The sequence below is a fragment of the Schistocerca serialis genome, chromosome 4, assembly GCF_023864345.2.
Source record: "Schistocerca serialis cubense isolate TAMUIC-IGC-003099 chromosome 4, iqSchSeri2.2, whole genome shotgun sequence".
Classification (NCBI taxonomy): Eukaryota; Metazoa; Arthropoda; class Insecta; order Orthoptera; family Acrididae; genus Schistocerca; species Schistocerca serialis.
In genome coordinates, this window is record NC_064641.1 from 593,321,126 (window position 1) to 593,345,658 (window position 24,533).

The 24,533-nt window shown below is 39.6% G+C and overlaps 1 protein-coding gene across 1 annotated transcript in view; it reads left to right on the plus strand.

Annotated features, from left to right (window-relative positions):
* Positions 1 to 22,361: 22,361 nt before the first annotated feature.
* The window catches only part of LOC126475349 (echinoderm microtubule-associated protein-like CG42247), a 335,583-nt gene continuing 333,411 nt past the window's right edge, over positions 22,362 to 24,533 (plus strand). Inside the window, exon 1 of the mRNA XM_050103159.1 lies at positions 22,362 to 22,486. Coding sequence (XP_049959116.1) covers positions 22,403 to 22,486 — 84 coding nt within the window. The 5' untranslated portion in view covers positions 22,362 to 22,402. The remainder of the gene's footprint in view (positions 22,487 to 24,533) is intronic.

A 24,533-nucleotide genomic window follows, 5' to 3' on the forward strand; every position in this document is an offset into this window, starting at 1 on the left:
ATTTGAAAGAGGGTATTCCAGTCAACATTGTCAAAAGCTTTCTCTAAGTCTACAAATGCTAGAAACGTAGGTTCGCCTTTCCTTAATCTTTCTTCTTTCGTAGGGTCAGTATTGCCTCACGTGATCCAACATTCTCTGTATTGTGCTAAATTATCCAATTGGTGTTATGACGTTATGTTGAGTGCCTAAAGTTTTATATTTAAAACAACATATACAATATTTCTGAGTGTTTCGAGAATATAAAATGAAACCCTTTCTCGATGTAAGAAAAGTGTAACACGCTTATCATTTCCCTGCTAGGAATCGAGGAAGGTTTTAATGTTCAGAGATGGTGTTCAAATTGCCGTATGCTGAACACTATTATAGAGATGTTGCTGAACATATCATCTATTTAAAGGTTGCTGTTTCGTCTTTTGGAGAACTCTCTTTCTCTTCTTTTTATATTTGCCACAGTTGCGCAGTGTCGTGTAAAATCGTTTGCACTAGGCAGCTGATCTTAGAATATTTTAACCGGCGTACGCTACCAAAGACTATTAATACACTTGGAGTTTGGGTTAAAGTAACTCAGTAAACACGTACATCGGATTACGAACTAACTGAACTGATGCTATCCAAAATCAGCTCGCACTGGGGGCCTTCGTAAGAGCATATTTTACTCATCTCGTCGTCACAGCTTCTCTGTGTTCTTCCAACTTCTTAGAAAGCCACCTCTGCTGTCGGCGCCAGGCAACCGTCAGAAACTTTGTGCCTTGTTCCCACCGAAACCCACCGTACAAGAGCCGAACAGAAAACTCAGTAGAACTTTCCACAGCTCCCCACATGTACTCTGTCTTGGCCAGCGACAGGTAGTACTTTTCACACCATACAGATATCTTATCTAAATCATTCTTCAATTCTTTTTGATCATCTGTTGACTTTACAAGACGGTAAATGACAGCATCATCTGCAAACAATCTAAGAGGGCTGCTTAGATTGTCTCATATGAAGTTAATATAGATCAGGAGCAATAGAGGGCCAATAACACTTGCTTGGGGAACGCCGGATATTAGTTCTGTTATATTCGATGACTTTCTGTCTATTACTACGAACTGTGACCTTTCTAACAGGTTGGTTGGAAGACGCTTGCCTATGGAATGTCGCCTCAAATGTGTGAGTGGATTCGTGATTTCCTGTCAGAAAAGTCACAATTCGTAGTAAAGCAGAAGTAATATCCGGGGTTCCCCAAGCCAGTGTTATAGGCCCTTTATTGTTCCTGATCTATATTAACGATATGGGAAACAATCTGAGCAGCCCTCTTAGATTGTTTGCAGCTGATGCTGTCATTTACTCTCTTCTAAAGGCATCAGACGTCCAAAACGAATTGCAAAATGATTTAGGTAAGATATGTGTATGGTGCGAAAAGTGGCAGTTGACCCTGAATAAAGAAAACTGTGAAGTTATTCACATCAGTACTAAAAGAAATCCGCTAAATTTCCATTACGCGATAAGTCACACAAATCTGAAGGCTGTAAATTCAACTAAATACTTAGGGATTACAATTACAAATAACCTAAACTGGAACGATCACATAGATAATGTTGTGGGTAGAGCAAACCAAAGACTGCGATTCATTGGCAGAACACTTAGAAGGTGCAACAGGTCTACTAAAGAGGCTGCTTACACCACGCTTGTCCGCCCTATTCTGGAGTATTGCTGTGCGGTGTGGGATCCGCATCAGGTGGAGCTGACGGATGACATCGAAAAAGTTCAGAGAAGGGAAGCTCGTTTTGTATTATCGCGAAATATGACACATAGTGCCACAGACTTGCTACGTGAACTGGAGCGGCAATCATTAAAACAAAGGCGTTTTTCGTTGCGACGGGATATTCCCATGAAATTTCAATCACCAATTCTCCGACTGCGAAAATATTCTGTTGCCACCCACCTACATAGGGAGAAATGATCATTACGATAAAATAAGAGAAATCAGAGCTCACACAGAAAAATTTAAGTGCTCGTTTTTCCCGCGCGCCGTTCGAGAGTGGCAGGATGTAGAGACAGCTAGAAGTTGGTTCATTAAACCCTCTGCCAGGCACTTTATTGTGAATAGCAGAGTAATCACGTAGATGCAGATGTAGTTGTAAATGTTAAGAAGAGCGGGATGCTCGTTGCCTACAGTTAGCTCAGGCTACAAACCAGCGTGAAAAATAAGCTTCAACTGAAAGTTACCAGACTTCACAAAGAATAATTAAGACAAGCTGCTCTGTATTTCTAGTTACAAATAAACGTTCAATTACTCATTTCATCCACGTATTACAGAGCTTATTGTTGAAGGGAAATATGGTAATATAATGGCACAGGATGCTGATGTTAAATACACTGAAATGAAACTAATGTACAATGGTTCCCCTGGCATTCTTACTCCCAGGTCTAATTATGTTTACACCGAACGGCAGCAGATCAACCTGCTATATTAACTGAACGTAATTTAAATATTGATGAGAAACATTACATGAAAGGGAGCTGATAACGGACCCCTTCTGTATTACCTTGGAACTGGCATCCGCGTGCTAAGATTGTCTAGCACGTTCGAAACAGTCGTGTGTTTCACGAATAATGGCTGCAGCTGCATCCAAACGGGAAATCAACTCTTGTGGAGAGTCAACTGATGTCTCGTTCACCAAACGCTTCATGGCCTCCACAAAACGAGATCCACAGGCGTGAGGTCGGCAGATTGTGTTGGTCAAGGTACGAGCCCATCCCGGGGTAAAATACTGTTTAAACGATCCCTGATGTCAACGGCAAAGTGTGGTGAGTTCTAATCATCCTGGAAGCATAATCGTTGCCTAACTGCTAGAGGGACATTCTCCAGTATTTGGGATCGTATTTTACGGAGAAAGCTACGGCAATTCCCTCCACCGAGTGTGTTACGTAAAAGATAGTGAGCAGTCGGATTGTTGTAAGCAGTACTAGCTGATGGCTGATGGTGAAAAGCACAGTCTTTGTTAAATATCTTTTATTAAATCATTGACGGTGTACTGGGGTACATTTATCACATCCTTTATAAAAGTTAGAGCGTAGTTCTGGCTTTTATAAAAGATCTGTCAAAGAAATTTTACGCTACAGTATGGGCATTAGGGAAGTCTAACGTCAAACCCTTCAAGGACCCATAGCGGAGGAACGGTACCCATTACAAAAGTATTTCCTTGTGTATCTCCTCTACTGCCGACAGTATACGTAACTTTTCTACACTCCGTATGTCCACACAGATGCTGTAACCGATCTTCTTCCTATCACTGATAATGATTAGTAAAAACCTAAACTGTTAGAAATAATAAAGTTTTCCATAAGAGCTGACAGTGGGCGACATGATATTCGACAAATAACTGCAAGGTGTGGCACACATACTAACAACTGAAAATATTTCAAAACTGCAATAGCTTTCTTAGACGCCCCACTACTTCTCAAGCATGGATCTTCATCGTACACATATTCGGTACCAGTGACGTTCAATTTCATGTCGAATGATTGTAAGTCAGGTTTCGGCCGATTTCCGTAAATAGCCTCACATTCGATTGTGCTTCATGAACATACAGTATATTTGATTACGTGATACTAATACAAGAAAAAAGAAGATAAAGAATGCGTAATTCTCTGCCTCAGTGAAGTGTACTGGCCTATAATGAAAGTCGGATAATGAAAATCAGATAAAAATACGATAACACTGCGTTCGAAAGATATTGAAGGTAGCACATGTATGATATACGTCCAAGTTTCTTGCAGGAGACAAACGAATTCAATAATTTGAACGCAATGTAAGCATACGCGAATACATTGGAGTATGTCTCTTTCAAGAGGAGTTCGATCGATAGAACAGCCACAAAATAACATTTTGCAACTTATGTGACGTCCAACTAGAAATCGTAACATAATATATATGTAATATTACTTACGTAAACATATGAAGATATGAACTCTCAAACATAAGTAAATTCAGTTTCACACTTCAGTGTCTTCTAATTGATCAACAGTTGTCTCTCAAGTATTGTTTCAACAGCCATACAGACAGATTTTAACAGAGCTAGTGTTTGAGATGAGTGATCAATCGCAGAATAGTACACATGAGTCTAATGACATTTGCTATACTTCAACAGCCTTCTGTTTTAATAGGCTCCTCGTCGTTTCTTGGAAAAGTCTATAACGTCACAGAATCTATTAACAAAGACTGTTGTCTCAATTGAAAGGTTCGGAAATCCGCTGTTCTTCTATGGGCCTAGGTACACGCCCTCCCGAGTGTTTGAATCTCATAGCTTCCTTTGCAAACAAGAGATCACTTAAGAAATGGCCCCACCCTTGGGCTATATTATGGGCGTTTCCCCGAAGTGAAATGATACTATAATGCAAACAGTCTCCTATAAGTGGTCTCAGCTGCCCGGCTGGGCGGTGTGCAGTGTACTTCACAAGACAAACATCAATTTAGTAACAGTAAACAGCAGAGCAACCACCACTGTTGGTTGCTTATACACCATGACATCACATTTTGCATGGCACTGTAACGTTAGAGTAGCTGCATGAAGAGTACGCTAAAAGCCCAAAAGTACTCGATAAAAAAGCAAAATGTCTGAGAGATCAGAGATAAGTGCAGTTAACAAGCTACTATCCAACTTTCTGTTCAAATTAACTAAGCAGTTGAATGCATTGCTTTTTTTCTGAAATTTCCTTTGGTAGCCGTCACATACGAACCCAACAGTTGCTCCATGGCAAGTTATTTCTCAAAACGTTCCACATATCGATAGACTTTAAACAGTTTGTTTAATGAAGTTATAGATTAAAACTAAGCGCCCCACTACTTCTCAAGCATGGATCTTCATCGTACACATATTCGGTACCAGTGACGTTCAGTTTCATGTCGAATGATTGTAAGTCAGGTTTCGGCCGATTTCCGTAAATAGCCTCACATTCGATTGTGCTTCATGAACATACAGTATATTTGATTACGTGATACTACTACAAGAAAAAAGAAGATAAAGAATGTGTAATTCTCTGCCTCAGTGAAGTGTACTGGCAAAAACTTTATTTAATTTGTACACAATATCTCTGTAACATTAAGCGTTTCCTCTACGCAGCTGATCTTGCTACTGGTGCACAGGGTAAAAATTAACTTCTTGAAGAGCAACTAACAGGGGCCTTGTCTAAGTCGTCAACGTATTACAAACAAAATACGTTGAGACCAAATTCTTTAAAAACACAGGTAAGTGTATTTCACTTGAGATATAGACTGGGAAGAGAAAAACTCAAAGAATATTGCGAGGGTTGGCACCTGGAACACGTAGACACTCCTCAGTATATGTGAGTATTTTTGACAGGTATTTAACCTATAAAAATCACTGTGTTTATGCTGCTAAGAAAGTAACAACGAGGAACGAAATGTTGAAGAAACTTTCTTGTACTATGCGGGGAACAAATCCCACTGTCCACGAAACAACTGATAAAGGCCCTGCCCTTTTCCCCTGGACAATACGCCTCCCCACCGTTGACTAAATTTGCCCACATGAGAAAAGCGGATGTCATCCTAATGAAATATGCGATTTAACAACTAGCTATATGGAGGCTACGCCCCTGAGTAAACTGTGTAGAGCAGCTAGTTTCTCTGGTCATGTATTCGATAATCAACAGTAGAATACTCGGAAAAGTTCAGACTTTCGATGAAAAACATGTAACACAGTTTCATGAACAGAGTGGACACAGAACCGATTCGTACCCACCACAAGAAACTGAGCCACTAAGTACCCAAGTGGACTAGGAAACTTGGGGAAACCTCAATAGACTACGAACAGATGTTGCACCAGTAAAGAAAAACCAATCAAGATGGGATGGTGAGGTCAGGATATAGGTCACACGTTAGATTGTCCTATTAGTCCTTGTAAGTGCACAATCGAAAAGCTGTGGCTAATGGAGCACAAATTTTACAAGAAATGATAGGGATCAGACACCATAATTGAATAGTTTCCCAGATGGGAAAAGTGAAGTAAGTGCAACAATTTTCAGTAGCAAAGGGAAGTAGATGTGGCGTGCAAACTTCTTTAGCAGAAGACGTCCCTCGGCCAAAGACATCTATTGTATTTTTTCCACGCTAAACACTATTCGACGTCATCGGAACAGAGGTCCCCCTTACAGCTTGTTCCGTGCTATTTTCTGGCGCCTGAATGCATGTGAGGTGAGTTTTTTTTTTTTCAGCTGTTCTTGTAGCGTACAACATGCTTTGATGTTGGGTCACGACGTTTACTTATTTTAAGTAGCCATTAGATTCCATATGAATCTCGAAGAATTTTCTAGAGAATATAGTACCGAAAATGTTCGAGGACAGCCTCCTTACAGCAGTGATGCGTGAGTTGTGTCAACTTATTGCACTGATATCTCTCAACAATCATAGCATGCATAATGCAATACGATATCCTCGAAGGCAACATGCATAATGCTGCCCTATAATAGTTTTGAACAAAATGCTGCACACGTCATGATCTACAGGTACTTCTTTTCATATTATATAATTTAAAGCATCACAAAAGTTAATTTAAAATCATTTTGGCTCTTAGTAGCACGAGAAAAGAATAAAGCGTCGGCAGCAGAGCAAATAACGTGTAAAATTGTCCTGAATGTAGGTCGTATATTATTAAGGCACCAGCCATCCTTGTAGAACTCACAGTCTAGGCAGTTGCTATTTTAAGCTACGTTCGTGTGCCCTGAACATAAAGCTTACTTGTGCTACCCTAATATCCGAATTGCGATCTCCTCCCTGTGTGCCTCGGCTCCACTCTTAACTTGCCTTGCTCTTCACTCTGAAATACGCGGTAACTTCTTAGTTCCAAATTTTGGTAAATATTTATGAGTTTGCCACTATTGAAATATCATGACAAGCAATTTTTGTATAACAATTTTCTTTACGGCAAATCATACATGAACAACCAGCCAATACGTCGACGAGAATTCCCTCTGCTATAAAGTTAAATCCATTGTATGTCACAATTCCCTCTTCGACCAAATACCTGAAATCTGTTAGACCATAAACGAAAACTGTTATTGAAAGAATACACCAAAAATAGTCCGCCTCCTTATCAACTGTGCGTCATCATCCGTTTGTCGCCAAAGGAAATCGAGAAAAGTCTAGAGACAGACTTTCCCAAAAAATTTTATGATGCGAACGAACCACGAATTTTTAGTTGCAAAGCTTCTCCATTTCTTTGCTGAGTAAAGGCTGACTTCGATGGAGCACTATCAGTTTACTCTTTTTCTGATGCCACTCTCAAGGAAATTTTGGTTTAGAGACACAAAACATCCTTCAACTTTTCTTTACACTCAGACACTCTGAAGCTAGGAACGTTGTTGTTTCTCTGGGTAACACATGAGCATTTGTTTAAAACCACAAAATTGTTGGATGCCAGGATATCACAATACTAAAACCAGTTCTGCATTCCTCGTGGATTAGGTGAGTTGCCAGCTCTTCCAATTTAAACGTGGCTTACACCATACCATTGTTGCCAATGGCCGGTACTATGGATACCATGGACAAGATTATTATTACCACTGACGTCGGACAAACGCGTCACAGACAACGATAGTAACTCGAATAAATCTGGCGTTAAGTGACTAGTTTCTGTGCGTTACGAACTTCAAAGAAATGCCGTAACGTAGTTGGGGCGCGTTTTTATGAGGTGTTTGTGAGACTGTTAAACATTGTTTTTTGAATGGTTTGTAAACCTGTTGGGTAGCACGACTCACTGAACGTTCCGGTTGCCCCAACGTTAGCTATTCGCTATGCGAGATAGTTGTGTCGATGATTCGTGATTTCCTCGTTTTGAAACTAAAAGAGCTAGCTGGCATCTCACATGTCAGTGGTGACCCAAAGGAAATAAATAAGTGCTCTGTGAAAAACCTGCCAATAATATTTTGGTAGAATAAAAATCTGCTCCAGTAGTCAGTAATTTATTATTTATTACACGAGAGCTTTCGAAGCCTAAAGTTCCATCGTCAGGTGCCACCAAATAATTAAAGAAAGATAAATGGCAATCGAGCCAGTTATTCGCGAGGGATCACGCCCACGCCAAAGACACGGATGCTTTGAGTAATGATTTCAAATTGAAGTAATCACTGAATAAAAAGTGCTTTCTCATTCCTTAAAATTTTATTAACCTTCAAAACAAACAAGGTATTCCATCGAAGTACCAGCATTTTCAACGCGTTCCGCCAGAGGAAAAGTTTGGGAACCTCTGTTGTAGGACCCAAAATTTCCCTCTAAACAAGCACCATGTATCCTAACCTTTCCTCAACACAGCCGAACGTCACAACCCACCGACTGATGAGTGCTGGCACAGTTACCTACAGGGACTTGTGGTCATTCGGGATAAGACATCTTATATGATTTCCACGCAGGGAATTCGTTGTAGAAAGGACGACTAGCCATTTATGTAGAATGTAATGTTCCATTTAGAAGGATGTATGTGTAAAAGCACTGTAAAGATCAAATATTTGAACGTTGTGCAGAAAAAACCTTTTTATTATTGACATCTAAAAATCCCCCAATTCATATTACAAGGTTTTCCTGTCCGTACCTGACGCTGTACTAGGCTCGGTTCTTAAAGACATGTGTTTACTTTGTGTGAGGATTCCAATACAAACACTGACTGATTCTCCAGAGAAAAACATGTTAATGGATTTAGCTGAAACGTACATCCTGGTACAGACAGTACACCTTCCAGCTACTGTCCACAGCGCCGCGGTCATAGACATTATCTTCATAGATTATTCTCTAGCTGACGGGAAAAGTGTGAGAAAAATTAGTAGTGTCCTGTCAGCTCATGATGCACAGACAGTAATACTTAAAGGAATCAAGACAGAGTCATATCCCGATTAGTGAACAACAGTTTTAGAGACATAAGTCAGCTTGCAATTCAGGCATTTAAAGCCAATCTCGAAGGGCAAACTTGGCAAGAAATCTACATTACAGACAACTTAAAAACATATATAAATTTCTCCAAACCTCTGTCACATTCTTTGATTTCTCTTTTCCATTAAAAAACTAAATGCAGACATGCAATATTAATAAACAACCGTTTTGAAAAACTAATGGTATTAGATTATCAAACAGGGCGAAACCGAAGCTGTATCTTACCATGAAAGAGAGTCAGAGCCCAGTAACAGAGTTTCACTGCAGACGATACTGCAGATTGCTGGGGAATGTTATCTGATAGGCTAAAACAACTTTGCATGAAGAGAACTGAAGTTCGCAGAACAAAATTAGAGCTATATGCACAGTCGTGAAACAGCTATTGAGGTAGCATGTGCGTGCTCAAGCAGCAGGACTGAAAAAAAAAGTTGATAAACCCATTGCATTTAAATCCAAGTTGAAAAGTTTCCTTGTAGCACACTCCTTCTATTCTGCATAGGAGTTCCTCAAAGTAGTTTAGAATTCTTCTCTGTAATGTGTTATTTATTCATATACTGTTTCGAAATTGTTTCTTGTTGTGTTAATTCTTTAATTCTTTTGTTAATAATTTTCTAATCAGCGTTCTGAATACTGTGTACCAACTCGTTCCACGGGCGGGTAGCCTTGGCTGACATGGTCACACGGAACATGATAGATAAATAAATAATACAAAACCGAAATAGATATCGACGTTGGGCTCCTACGAGACAGAGTATTGACACAGTTCGATAAGAATGAAGAAGGAAATCGTAATGACGATTCAGCTGTAGTAAACTGAAAAAAAAAGAATGGTTTATAACCTAAGTGCGGATGAGGATGGGCGAACGGCGAACAGCAACACCTTCCACAGGATGCAAAACCAGGCAGTTATCCTTGTCTCACCAAGCTCTCTAAACCCACGTGCAGTGTTCTCGATGACTGTCGTAAGCTCTCTCTTGAGTACAGACAAGGAAAGCTTTAAACGGAGAGATGTATACTCGGTCCTTGAATTAAGCCCACTGGAAGAGATAAAATACTGAAGAATGCAACGAGGAGAAGGTGTGTGTAACCAACGTGAGATCAATCCACCAGCCTGACAGAGGTCGTCTAGGTACACTCTGACGTTCTTATGGAATAAAGCATTATCCCATATAGTAGAAAAATTGAGTCTCTATCGCGAGTTGCAACATTATTGAGTACAATAGTACGTTCTGAAACATTCGTCCTGTCATGGTTCTTTTGGCGAAGAAACATGAGTCTAACATAAGTCGCCTTGAAAGGCAACTGATATTAGATCTCGTTGACAGTGAAAAGTTACTCGGATCTCCATTGTGGCTAGCGAAATATTCCTTCATCTAAGAGTTGGTCTGACAACCCTTATCCTGCTTGCGTCCTCACGTATCGAAATACATGCCTTATAAGCCGCTTAAATTTTCGTTCTTGTGATGTTTTGAGACAGCTACCTAATAACGTCATGTTGACGGCGTCAACGATCCGTGATATAGATTCCACGAGACACCGAAGCCATTCATGGCGATCCACCTCCGTCGACAACTCGTGGTGGCTGGTCAGATCTGGGTCTAAGGTCCCCGTGATTCGAAACTGCAACTTTTGGCTGGATGCCGCACTGAATTTTGTACGCGTTGCTGTAAACTCCCATAGACTTCGATTACTCTATCTTCATTGACTGAATCTTCTGGATAACAAATTCATTTCCAGTTACAACGGTTTCAGATTGAGAGCGTGTGATGACGACACATCCTAACCACCGCGTCAATTCGTGACAATAGCGGCACTTGTAAGATACCAGAACATAACCTACTTACGCCCGTATGTGAACAGTTCTCTAATAACAATGAACACGCCGCTAGATGACGTACTGTACCTTCACTTAGTCACATGAATAGTACGACCCATTAGTTGGGTCTTAGCCACCTTCACACGAAATTATTCTGATTTTCCTTAAAAGATGATTCTCGACTAGCAGTGATCTTGAGAGAATAAAGATAAACTTTGATTCATCCGATGTCACTAGAACGGACATTTATGGGCTACACAGGACAATGAGCGCTTAGACATAATGGGACACCGTCTTACTCCCTCGTGGAATGCAATTCGGACAAGACTGAGCAGAAGAAAACATCTTACAGAACTTATAAATTATGGAGTGCAGCAACCAGTCATCCTTTTTTTGGGTTTTATTACGCAAATCCAGATTTCGGCTAGTGACTAGCCATTCTCAATGCACTGTTTTCCATTCCCGATGAATGTAAGTCCCTGTTGTTTGGGCGTCAGTCACGTTTCTTTGAATACTACTATACCAGTATTCAAAGAAATGTGACTGACGCCCAAACAACAGGGACTTACATTCATCGGGAATGGAAAACAGTGCATTGAGAATGGCTAGTCACTAGCCGAAATCTGGATTTGCGTAATAAAATCTAAAAAAGGACGACTGATTGCTGCACTCTATAATTTATAAGCCACGTAACAGTCGCTGAGTGCACCCACTTTCCGGATGGAAGGTAACCTGATCTTTCAGAACGTTAGTTATCACCTATGCATATGTCTAGTGACCCAATACTTGGAGATATAATGTAGAAAAAGAGCTAAATAACATTGGTAGTGTTATCAAATAATCGTACGACTGTGCTAGCTCGGTGGACTAAGATAAGTTGCTTATTAACAGCGCAACATGAAGTTGTGAACATCGTATTGGTATTCCAGTAGACCCCTTATTAATCTTGACTCCAAAGCTATTGTTCTATATTAATATTACCGTTTTTGAAAACAAGTGTCATGAAGCTCGGATTACTTAAAATGTTGTTGAGTTTCGTTGTAGGTAATGTGGGTTGAAACTGTAAGGATCCATGCAGTGATGCACACAAGTTATAGTTTTTTCTTCTTTTCCTTCAGACTGGTTGGTAGCGGCCCGCCTCTGTTATGAGAGAGCAAATTAATGCTCGAAAGTACACTTGCGCACACAAAGACTGCCTTCACGAAATAGAAAAGTATTTCACTGTCCCAGTAAGCACCTCAGAAATTAGTAAATGTCTTCTAAATGCATATGTATGAGGCATTGCTCTGTATGGCTTTGAGAGGGCCATAGACACGGGTTCCCAGGTAGATGCCGGAAGTCAACTTCCGCAAAGCGTTCGATACAGTTCCCGACAGTCGTTTAATGAACAAAGTAAGACCGGACGAGGTGGCGCAGTGGTTAAACACTGGATTCGCATTCGGGAGGACGACGGTTCAATCCCGCGTCCGGCTATCCTGATTTAGGTTTTCCGTGATTTCTCTAAATCACTCCAGGCAAATGCCGGGATGGTTCCTTTGAAAGGGCACGGCCGACTTCCTTCCCCATCCTTCCCTAATCCGAAGAGACGGATGACCTCGCTGTCTGGTCTCCTTCCCCAAACAACCCAACCCAGCCCAACAAAGTAAGAGTATATGGACTATCAGACCAATTGTGTGATTGGGTTGAAGAATTCCTAGATAACAGAACGCAGCATGTCATTCTCAATGGAGAGAAGTCTTCCGAAGTAAGAGTGATTTCAGGTGTGCTGCAGGGCAGTGTCGTAGGACCGTTGCTATTCACAATATACATAAATGACCTTATGGATAATCCAAAGTTCACTGAGGCTTTTTGCGGATGATGCTGTGGTAAATCGAGAGGTTGTAACAATGGAAAATTGTACGGAAATGCAAGAGGATCTGCAGCGAATTGACGCATGGTGCAGGAAATGGCAATTGAATCTCAATGTAGACATATGCTGCGAATACATAGAAAGAAAGATCCCTTACCATTTAGCTACAATATAGCAGGTCAACAGCTGGAAACAGCTAATTCCATAAATTATCTGGGAGTACGCATTAGGAGTGATTTAAAATGGAATGATCATATAAAGTTGATCGTCGGTAAAGCAGATGCCAGACTGAGATTCATTGGAAGAATCCTAAGGAAATGCAATCCGAAAACAAAGGAAGTAGGATACAGTTCGCTTGTTCGCCCACTGCTTGAATACTGCTCAGCAGTATGGGATCCGTACCAGATAGGGTTGATAGAAAAGACAGAGAAGATCCAACGGAGAGCAGCGCGCTTCGTTAAAGGATCATTTAGTAATCACCAAAGCGTTACAGAGATGATGGATAAACTCCAGTGGAAGACTCTGCAGGAGAGACGCTCTGTAGCTCGATACGGGCTTTTGTTGAAGTTTCGAGAACATACCTTCACCGAGGAGTCAAGCAGTATATTGCTCCCTCCTACGTATATCTCGCGAAGAGTTCATGAGGATAAAATCAGAGATATTAGAGCCCACACAGAGGCATACCGACAATCCTTCTTTCCACGAAAAATACGAGACTGTAATAGAAGGGAGAACCGATAGAGGTACTCAAGGTACCCTCCGCCTCACACCGTCAGGTGGCTTGCGGAGTATGGATGTAGATGTAGATGAACAGGAGACAAGATTCATTCGAGAAGTGATATTACAGAGACATGACGATATTAAATGATATGAAAGCATCAAATGAGGGCTGTTTTTGTGGTCATCACTCTTTACACCGGCTTGAGACCAACTAGGATATCCGTGAGTGTTAAAGCACCGCTTCCAGGATGGGAAGGTGGGGCGGCCCAGGATCCAGTCCTCCCGGCAGGTTAACGACGAGGGACAGTGTGCCGACCAGACTGAATGTGGTTTTTAGGCGGTTTCAGTTACGTGATTCGCACACATTTAGAAAATTTTAGTTGACTTCCACAAGAATAATGCTACACACGGACAACTGGGGTACATATGTTCCGTCCTGGGGCGATTAGGGGGTGACGGCAGGAAGGGTATCCAGCCATTCCTTAAATTAGCTACGCCAAATCCGTTAATAAAGGTGCCGACCATCCGTCGATGAGGGAGAAAGGTACAAGGAAAAGTAGGCTTCTGATTGGTCTGATGCGGTACGTCACGACTTCATCTCCTGTTCCAGCCCTTTCATCCCAGAGTAAAACAACCCCAATTATGTATGTAACAACCTCCGTTTTCTTCTACAGTTTTTACCCACTACAACTTCCCCTAGTAGCAGGGAAGTTATTTCCTGATGTCTTAAAACATGATCTGTCTATTTTTGTGTCAGTTTTCGATATATTCCTTCCTCAATTCTTATGAGTCCATGTAACCAATATTCTCCTACAGCACCGCATCTGAAATGCTTCGATTCTCTTTTTTCCTGTTTCCCCGCTGCCCACGACTCAGTTCTACACAATACTACGCTCCAAACGTACATTCTCTGAAATTTATAGCGCAAATTAAGGTCGATGTTTGATATTACGATTAGGGACCGGATTTTCGTCAAGACGCTAATTTTTTCTGTTATTCCAGAATTACGCTATTTGGATAATTTGTTCAAATTAGTTCGTTTTTTACGTTTTAGGCATGGTTTTGTAGTGCATTGAAATGGATATTTTGCCCGTTTTGTGAACAAAAATAATATTTTCGAAAATCTTTAATTATGCTGCATATTTTGCGTGTTTTTCAATTAAAAAACTTATTCTTTAAAAATGTGGACATTTCAAATTGTGTGTTCACATGGTCGGTTGTTGTGAAAGCTTATTGTTATGTATTTATTTGTTATTACCCTTTCTTCCTGATTCGCTGCTATGAGATACCATTCGCGCTTGCTCACGTAGTTCGTGGCCTTGGTTGTGTGATTTCTCCGGTCAACAACAGTGTTAAAGGAGTAGTCGGCTGTGTTTTGAAGCTGTTTGCAAGGAACCATCAACAGTTTTAACATTATTATTCAATTTGTATACGCCTTTTTAAACATTTAATTTCATAATATTCATAGCATTTGAATTAATACAACACTAAAGTGGCGAATGACTCATTTTCGGAGCCTCCCTCACTTACCTATTTTCATTTGACTCCATGTTCTATCTACAGAAAATCGGTTCATATTTCTAGTAAGCGGTGATTACTGGCTGGTGGCTTGGTGATGTGTTTTAAGTTCTTCACAATTAAGTGCGATGCCAAAAGTGAAAACAAGTAATAATTCTAGATTGCAACAGTATCAGAGGGAGTTCGAAGGGGAGATGATAACGACAGATGGGAAAATACTTTATTGCCGTGCGTACTGAAAAACCAGTTGATAGTGAAAATTGTTCCAAGTCGTTCGGTATGAGCGTACCAATAAACACAAACAGAAAGTAAGATGAGAATCCACAAAAAGTGCTCCCTTCCAGCAGTTGTTAGGTGAATGTTCTACAGTACTTTTTCGCAGTTTTTATTTGTGTGAAGCCTTCTTGTCGGCAGATATTCCGCTATGGAAATTAACTGGTCCTGTTATGAGAAATTTCATTGAGAAGTTTACAGAGTGCAAAGTGCCAGACGAAGCCACTGCATGTAAAAATTACCTACAGCAGTGCAATGGCCAAATCATTACAAAAATGAGAGATCAGATTCAAAATAATTTTATGTGGGTGTCAATCTACGAAACACAAGAAAGTGAGGGATGGTTTATTTCAATTATTGTAATTGGGTCTCTTAACAAAAACGTACGGTCTACTCCGTATCTAGTTGCGATAAAGCAGTTTCAAATGACAAATATATCCGAAGTTTCCTCATTTTTTTTATCGATCTCATGAACTTATTATTACCAAGTTGCATTCAGTACGAGCTTGTGCTGCTGTTTGTAACTGATGCAGCAAGTTACATGATCAAAACTAGTACTGCTCTCAAAGTTATATTTCCCAATATCATACATTTGACTTGTCTTTCTCATGGATTACATCGCGTTGCTGAAACTGTTCGTACAAATTTCGTCCTGTTGACAAGTTGATGTCTGTTGTGAGGAAGGTGTTTGTTACAGCACCTTATAGAAAACAAGTCTTCAGAGCAGCAGCAGTTGATATTCCCCTGCCACCAGAGCCAATCATAACGCACTGGGGCATTTGGTTGTCTGCAGTTATTTACTACATCTAACGTATAGAAACTGTTAAGAGGGTCGTTTCTATATTTCATCATAAAAGTACAGCATCATTTCAAATTGCCCAAGACGTTCTGAACACCTCAGAAACAGGAGCTAGTTTTGCGTGTATATATGCGCATTTTTCTCATCTTCTAGTGGCAATTGTTACTGTGGAGACGGGCAGTTCTACTCAGTGTGCTTAATACCGCAGACTCTAAACCTGACTCTGTTCCTGGAAGAGTCGAAATAGTGAAGGAACATGTCCAGAGCATACTTAAAAAAACAGGTTAAGAAAAATTTTGTATAACTGAAGAAATTGTAATCGATAAGCGCGCTAAACGTCCGAGCAACACGCCGCTAAGAGGAGCAAGGAGCCCCTTTTGCACGCACCTGTGAGGTAGAGAGAAGTATCTCCTGTTACAAGCACGGGAGATGGCTTATTCCGAACACCTGAAACATACAGTGATTGCGAACTGTTAGTTGGTTGGTTGGTTTTGGGGAAGGGGACCAAACAGCGAGGTCATCGGTCCTATAGGGTTAGGGAAGGATGGAGAAGGAAGTCGGCCGTGTCCTTTCAAAGGAACCATCCCGGCATTATTGAACCGTCGTCCTCCCGAATGCGAGTCCAGTGTGCTAATCACTGCGCTACCTCGCTCAGTCTATTGCGAACTGTAACAGAAGGGAAGTGGAAAACTAATTGTGAGTACAATAGGTTTCCGTAAATTAATACAAGTACCAGTTTTCTTGCCTGTATTGTTAACGCTTCTTTGTGGATCATTTCAGGCATTTGGTAGTCCTTTCTGTGTTAAAACGATGCCAACTGAGTTTTTATATCATTTTATGCGAACAGTTTGCATTAATATTTTATGTGCTTGTTGTAGAATTTTTTGGTGCATGAATGCACTCATATTTAAGGGATTATTACTGCATGAAATCTGATCCCTAATTACGATACTAGCAGCAGTTTCTTGGTCAGGAATGCCTGCTCTGCCCATGCTATTCTGCTTTTTATGTCCTCCTTGCTTCGTCCACCATGTGTTATTTTGTTTCTAAGGTATCATAATTCCTTCACTATGTCTGCTTTGTGTCGACATTAGATTTATCGTTACTCTTATTCGCTACTCCACATTACTTTCTTCTTTTTTTAAATTGTACACCGTCATTACGAATTAGTGTTTGATTTACGTCTGGCAGTGTGGTGAAGAATTAGTGTTTGGTTTACGTCTGGCAGTGTAGTGAAATAGATAAACAACGAATAGTGTTCAGAACTGCCAGCAGACCGGAACCTACGATGTAGACTACCAGTGGCATATACACGACTCGAACATCTGCTGCCTGCGTAGTTCTCTTATAAGGAGCTTGCACCTTGGTGGCTTCATCTTTGTTCAGGACTCTATTTAATTTATTATTATACAGCGTTACGAGGCGTCCCAGAACACATACTCGCAATAAACCTGAATTTCTCTTCGTGTTTCTACAATGATCAGAGGGCAGTTTTTCTCTAAATGTGACAGACAATTTCCCGCTAAAATTTACAAGTTTGGGTCACAATCCGACAGTTATTGGAAAGATATAATATATGCCTCTCTGAGGTGGTTTTAGGAGCGGGTTTAGACACAAAGCCTTCATACAATGCAAATGGTAGGCAGTAGGTTAGGGTTGTAGGTTAGGGTTTGACTCTTCAACAACTGTGGAGTCATTATAAACAAGAAATACTAAGGATTATCGAACACGTTATGGCACTCGCCAGCATTGATTAAGGAAGACCGAAAACGGGATGCTCGAATTGGATGCTCAAACGGGGATATAAAAACCTTTGTTCCTGATTTGAACAGAATATTTCAAAATGTACGTCGCTGCTTTCGGTATCAAGTAGAGAATGATCCGATCGTGAAACATATCAGAGTCTTACAGTTAGGAAGGGAAGTTGACGTTTTACGTTGAAATTTCATCAAAGATGGACGGAAATTCGGATTGGACATGAATGAGGCAGGAAGTCAGCTGCGATTTATTTGAAGGAACAATTCCTGCGTTCGCCTTTAAAATTATGGAGAGAAGCCATGGAAAGCATAAAACATTGTCAGCAACCGGAGATATGAATATCGCCCTTTCAAATACGTGTCTTAACCCCTGAGCTTCCTTCGGTAAAATGGTTTCCAATATCTATGTTGATCACATACATAACTTCGACAAACTGATTCGTTCTCATTTATTAATTTAATTAAATGAGGAAATCAACTGTTGGATCGTTATTCATCAGACAAAACTGAAGCTATTTTTTCACTTTTATACGATGCTACTGCACAAACAATGAGTGGAATTTCAACAAAGATATGAAGCAACCGATATCCAAAATATCTTGGTCTGTTTCTAGCGCTGATAAACTGTATCGTGTTGCACAGTTTCTGTTTGATAATGTATTCTGTTTAATGATGTATAAACACAGGCAATAACAATCATTTGTAATGCTCGATTTCCCATACATGAGTTAATCTGTATGCAAAATTCCACGCATTCATCAATCAGGAAAAGCAGTTTTTCTGTATCAGAATTTGTACCTGTCTGTCTCATTGATACTGCTCTTTCCAAGACAGAAACAATGAACTGGCAGAGGAACCACGAACTTGGAGTGCGGACACAAGTATCTGCAGAATGAAAATGTGTGGCAGGTCATTAAGAGTGCTAAGAGAAAAGGTCTGGTTTTAATTCTGTACAGCGATCAAATTTATCCGACCACGATCTTTAGTAACAGCAATCGTGAAACGTGTAACATGAATCTGAAATCCATCACTGAACATAAGACTCGGTAGAAGCAGTCCACCACCTTACCATTTCTTGCAGAGCTTATAGCTATGCAGCACAATAGGTATGCCGAATACGTGTTTAGATATGGAGAAGGTATCACGGCAGTTGAAACCGCAATTCGAGTCGTGAGACTCATGTGGATGGCTTAATTTAAGGGGAAGGGGCAGTTTCCTGCGGCAAATGCTCTTGAATGTAAGGAAGATAGAACTATTTTTCATTTATACATTCTCGAAGAAAGATTATAGTGTAAAATCTGGTAGGTTTCTATATCATTACATACAGAATACTGGCTAGTGATTCTGTCTGTGTTGGGGCGTGTCTTGTTTCGGAACTTCCGAGCAGTTTAATACTGCATGTTGAATATGGACTAGGCGACAAGAGTAGTACTTAATAGACTGACTCTCGGGACTAACAATAAAGGTTTTGAAGGAGATTTAGTGAACTACATTGTAAGATTTCTTTCCCTCCTCTACAGAGGAGTGTAAGTTATTTTTAAATTTCCTGACAGATTAAAGGTTCTTGTATGTCTGGGACGCTAATGTGTACCTTTCCTTAAAGGGTATTAACTGAAAATGATATGCAAGGGAGACTATGTGGAGCTTGCAAGGCAAGAGAGAGATACTGATTGGTGTCTCAGTAACTCATTACCTGCGGAATGGAAAGGTCCACATTCTATTCCCAGCTCAGTATTCAGTTCTGTCACGGCGTTTCAAAATTGTAAATGAACAAGGAAGAAATAAGAATACGAAAAGACTAGCAAAACCGGAAGTGATATGTGTGAACCATTACCTCATATCATTCACTGTAAGAGGCACTTCACCACTGGTTACTCACATGGAACCCAGTTCAAAGCTTTTTTCGTAGTTCGCTGTTCCATGAGGCTTATCACCAGAAAATCATAAAAGCAAAGGGGCGAGGCAATAATTTATTACGTTGCCTTCTTCCACCAACAATACTTTAAATAACTTGGTAAAGTTTTTCAGAGCTTATCAAGCCCCTGAAAATGTTCAGCACTTTCAATTAATTATAAACTGTTCTGAATAATCATTTCTCAATTTGTTTTCAACTTCATTTTCTGGGATCACTCACTACAAATTCGGTAACGGACATCATCGACACATTTATTGTTATATTTACTTTTATCTGTTGAGCTACACATTTCGAACTCTGGGTACGAACATTGAGATTTTCATTTCTTAGTATTATTTTATTTACAATAATACAATTAAAACTCTTTCTTAGAATAAACATATATTGTTTGATGAAGTTAAGAGATCTTTGGTTAATCTTCGGATCTGAGGTTTTGACCATTTTACTTACTTATTCTTGCGGTAACTAGCTGCTCACTGCTCACAGAAAAGGCTTTATCAAGAATGTCAAAACACTGATCCGAAGATTCTGGAAAGAATGATGCCTCATCAAACCCCAAGAACCTTTAAGTTCAGTGACAATGGCGACGAAAAGCTACGTTCTTATCTTTTGTTTGGTTCGACAGCGGCAAATGGCGATAAAAGTGATGTATCTATGCATTACAATATATGTAATAGATGAATTAGCAATGTATTCGTCCGAAATTTTTTAATTTAAGAAATAAAGATTTATAAGCTCCTCGATATCGAAATGCATGAAATAAGTACACCTAATGAAAATATTTATATTGATTTAGTTGTAAGTTCCAACAGATAAAAATTCGTGAAGTAAATATATGTAATGACAAGGGATGTACACCGTAGATGTTTCCGATACAGACTTGCGTTGTGACGTCTGCAAACCATTTTTCTTTAAATTTCGATTGTGTTATACACCTAATCAATAGATACTTGGTCAGTGAGCCTGAATTTTGGCTCACACTTTCTCCTCTCAGTATGAATCTGTTTACCATCTCATTTACTGTGCACGCACCTCTCCGGTATTAAACACGTTTGTTTATGAGCTCGTTCCAACGCTCTATCGTTTGTGTCCGATTTCCAGGCGTCCTCTGAGCAAAATGGCTCAGTAGTTAAAGTATTGTTTGCACATCCAGGAGTTGCTGGATTCAAATCCCTATCCCCATGGTGCAGATTTAACATATGCCTAGTTCATCTACATACCTTGGAGCGAAATATGGGTTGATTGCGTTGGAAAGAACACGGCCAGTACTCTTCTACACCCTTGTTCATTCAGTGCTTGTTTTCCATGTCTGATATCCTCATTGTTGATAGGACGTTAAACCCTTATAAATCTTCCTTTTCTAAACTCAGTAATATCCCACAGTCAGTATCAGCACATCTAAAAATGTACAACAATCCACTTTTCTAGCCTCAGTACTATTCCACAGTCTGTACTAGCACATGTCAAAATTTACAACAATCCGCTTTAAGTACCTCCTCCCATCTGACTTGGAATCTATGCATAAAGGCATAACAGAATTCCCATTTTTCCCTCGATGCTAGTGTTAATCCTCTGCTTTGCCACTCCTTTACTTTCATCAGCTTGGTTCGTGATCCTCTAGCCAATCACCTCATTCGTTTTCTCTTTCATACGACCAACTCTCATGTGAACTCCCCAGCACCAATTGAACGTATCATTTACAGTAGCCATGCGTATTTATTATACTTCTCACTAAGAGTTAACTCCAGTAACAGATGAACTTAAGTCTCTTAAAAAGGATCCACGTGGGAAGAATAATAATTGTGCCCGTTTACAGTACATTGATTTTTAACTGATATTCGTAACTTTCACAGTTAAGGTTAACTGTATATGTTAACGTTTAAAATCCACACCACCTTACGTCATATTTAAAGCTATTCCACAAGTCAAAATCTACTTAATTTCATTGTCTTTCTATCCATGTTTTCCAGTAATATGAAGTACTACCATACCATGAAAATCACTTACCATTAACATTTACTGAATCCTGAAATCATCATTAATCACATTCTTTTTAATAAAGCACCAACATGACTTCTCTATTCCTTTTTTAGACCAGAAAATTTACATTTTTGTTTATTTTAACTGTTCATTTCCTTTGGTTGAAAAACTGATGTAAATGTTACTGCTGGCATCTCAACATCTGTTTTCGGAGAGAGGGGTGACTCACCAATAAAAACGAAATAAAATAAGTTTAACCAAAAACCTAATCATCCGCAATTTCTTGTCGCAATCGTTTCTGTAAGTCTTCCTTGCTTTGCGACTCTGTGAAAACCGAAGAGTGCCACGACCTTTCTCACTCTGGTGGAAAGCCCGCTCTTGCGTGTCATGAAGGACGAGTATATCTGCACATAGGTGAAATTCCTCGATTGCCACAGACACGGTTTGTTCCCTGAGCCAGCCATTAAGAGAACGAGCAAAGTGGTACGAAGCGAAGGGCGAAGCAGAGAGTAGATTTAATTGCGGCGGGGCGAGGCGAGGTGAAGAGAAGCGACCGGACTGAAAATGGCGCCGTCGGTCAGGGTGGGGCTCGGGGGCGGACTGAACGTCTTCCGTGCCGGATTCTGATATCCATATGACCTTGGTCGGGGCAGAATTTTTTTGCTGAATTCGAAATGAAACGCCCAGAAAAAATCGACTCTTACATTAGCGCAACCTTGGCGGTGGGGGGAGGGGAGAGAGCGCATGCGCAGAAACCGCTTCGCGAGCGGGCCACGCCCGACGGTGTGCTGCTAGTCTCGGTGGGGTATCTTTCGCGCACAAGTCTTTGCAAGCTCGCCGCGGCGCCACGCTATGAATTACGATATCCGCGACTTCTACGATTACCCGATGTTCGGGTCGTTTCACGTCATAGGAATACCTGCTATATATCAACAAGTAAGTTTCCTTACGATCGACACTTGAATTCTTTTTTTGCAAACTTTTGATGTCGATTCATATTTTATTTTCATTTTGAAATTAGTACTAATTATAATATCCTTTCTTCTAATAATTGGCATGATTGGGCTTTGTGTCATCCGTATTTTTGAAAATAACATTTTATATTCAGTGATATTATCAAATTCAGTATTTGTTGTAAAGTTTTGTATCGTTTTTATTCAGGATTTTTAGTTGCCTTTGGCCAGTTACAATACAATCAAACCGAACTACAAAAATTTAATTTTATGAAAAGATTTTACTAATGCCGTACAGTGGTGGATCTCTTAAACCTTATTTTATTTCTCTTTTTATTAAATGTTAAGAACATAGCTTCGAAAGCAATCCAACAATATAATTCGCAAAAAGATTTTTTGCCTATTTATTACGTCTGCAGAACAAACGTGCCACATATTCATTACACACGTCGTGTTTTAATGTTTAGGCTTTTGAACAGCGTGGCATTAGTGTTGATAGATCATGAACTCCGTTCAGATCTCGAAAAACACTGGACAAGCAGTGTCATTTACGCGAAAATAACAAGGAAATCACTCCCGTAAGGTGTTATACTGACTCTGACAACTGAGAATATGAGCAGTGGAACCCAGTGAATGACCCACACTAACTAAAAGTTATGTGCAAAACGAAGTATGCTCATGGGGTTCTTTAGGCGCCTTCATAGGCTGAATTATCGCTTATTTCCATATTTAAATGACAGTAACAACAGAAATATATCTAACGTTATCACGTTGGAATAGTAATGAGAAACTTATTCTTTTAGCAAACTTATTTTAATTCATTCACCATTCCCACATTGGTACTATTAAGTATACAGCTAAAATTATTTGTTTATTACACATACACTGTATGCGAAATTTGCATTGGAATTCCACTATTTTTTCCTCTTTTTCTTGTTTTTATGGTATATTTAGTAATTATATTGCTTTTAGTGTTCCAAGTAAGACACTGTTCTATACGTGAGCCCTGCATTGATGTCCTAATCCAATGCCTAATTTCATGACACTTACGAATCCACGAATTTCCCATTAGAAATATGCATTTTCTCTCGACTTAAGTTGTGGGCCTAAACTGAAGTCAGTTTGGACATTCTCAATCACAAACTTACATAAACTTCATCTCTTCAGCTGTGATTCATTACGAATGCACCTACCAATTCACTTCTATCTGTCAATACGATTTTTGTGTCTTTTTGTTTTGTTAAACAGATAAGGTGGAATTCCATCCATATTCTTTCTGTCTTTTCGTTACAATCGTTTATTAAAGTCGAAGCAAATTTCTTTTAATATATCGTTCTTCTTCATCCAATATTCTTTTATGATTTCACTTCCTTCGTTTCTCTGTCTTCATATCACATCTTTCATGTTCTTTCTGCTTCTTCAGTGATGGGTATCCTAACCCATTATTTTTTCTCGGGTCCAGCTGGTTATTTGCTTTCCCCAGAGGTACGTTCAGATCTGTTTTGTTACCATGTTGTCATTCATTACATATAAATGTTTAAAAATTATAAATTTTTCTCTTCATTATTATTGTTTCTGCATTTTTTATCATTTGGTATGTTGAATCATTCCTCAAACCTGTTAGTGTATTCGTTTTATGTGCCTTAATTGTACTTTTCGTTATTTGTAATAACTTCCCTCATTTATAATTCAGTATTAAATATGTGTCTTTACAGAGGAATTCTGAATTCACATATGTGAAAGGTAATCTTAAAATACTTATGTCAACTTTACATGCTTTCTCAAGGCAATTTTTTTTGTTATTATTAAAATTCAACATATTCTTGCTCCATACCAACGAAGATACCACAAACTTTTTACTATAAAATTTAAGTTTGTGTTATTCTTTCCTTTTTGCTTGGACGACTAAGAAAGAGACACTACATTCCATTTGAAATTTGCTCCTCCTGTCAAGTATGTTGCAAATGTTGATATCTGTATATATCCGACTCATTTTTCAAAAATGTTGTAAAACTAAACTACAGTATATA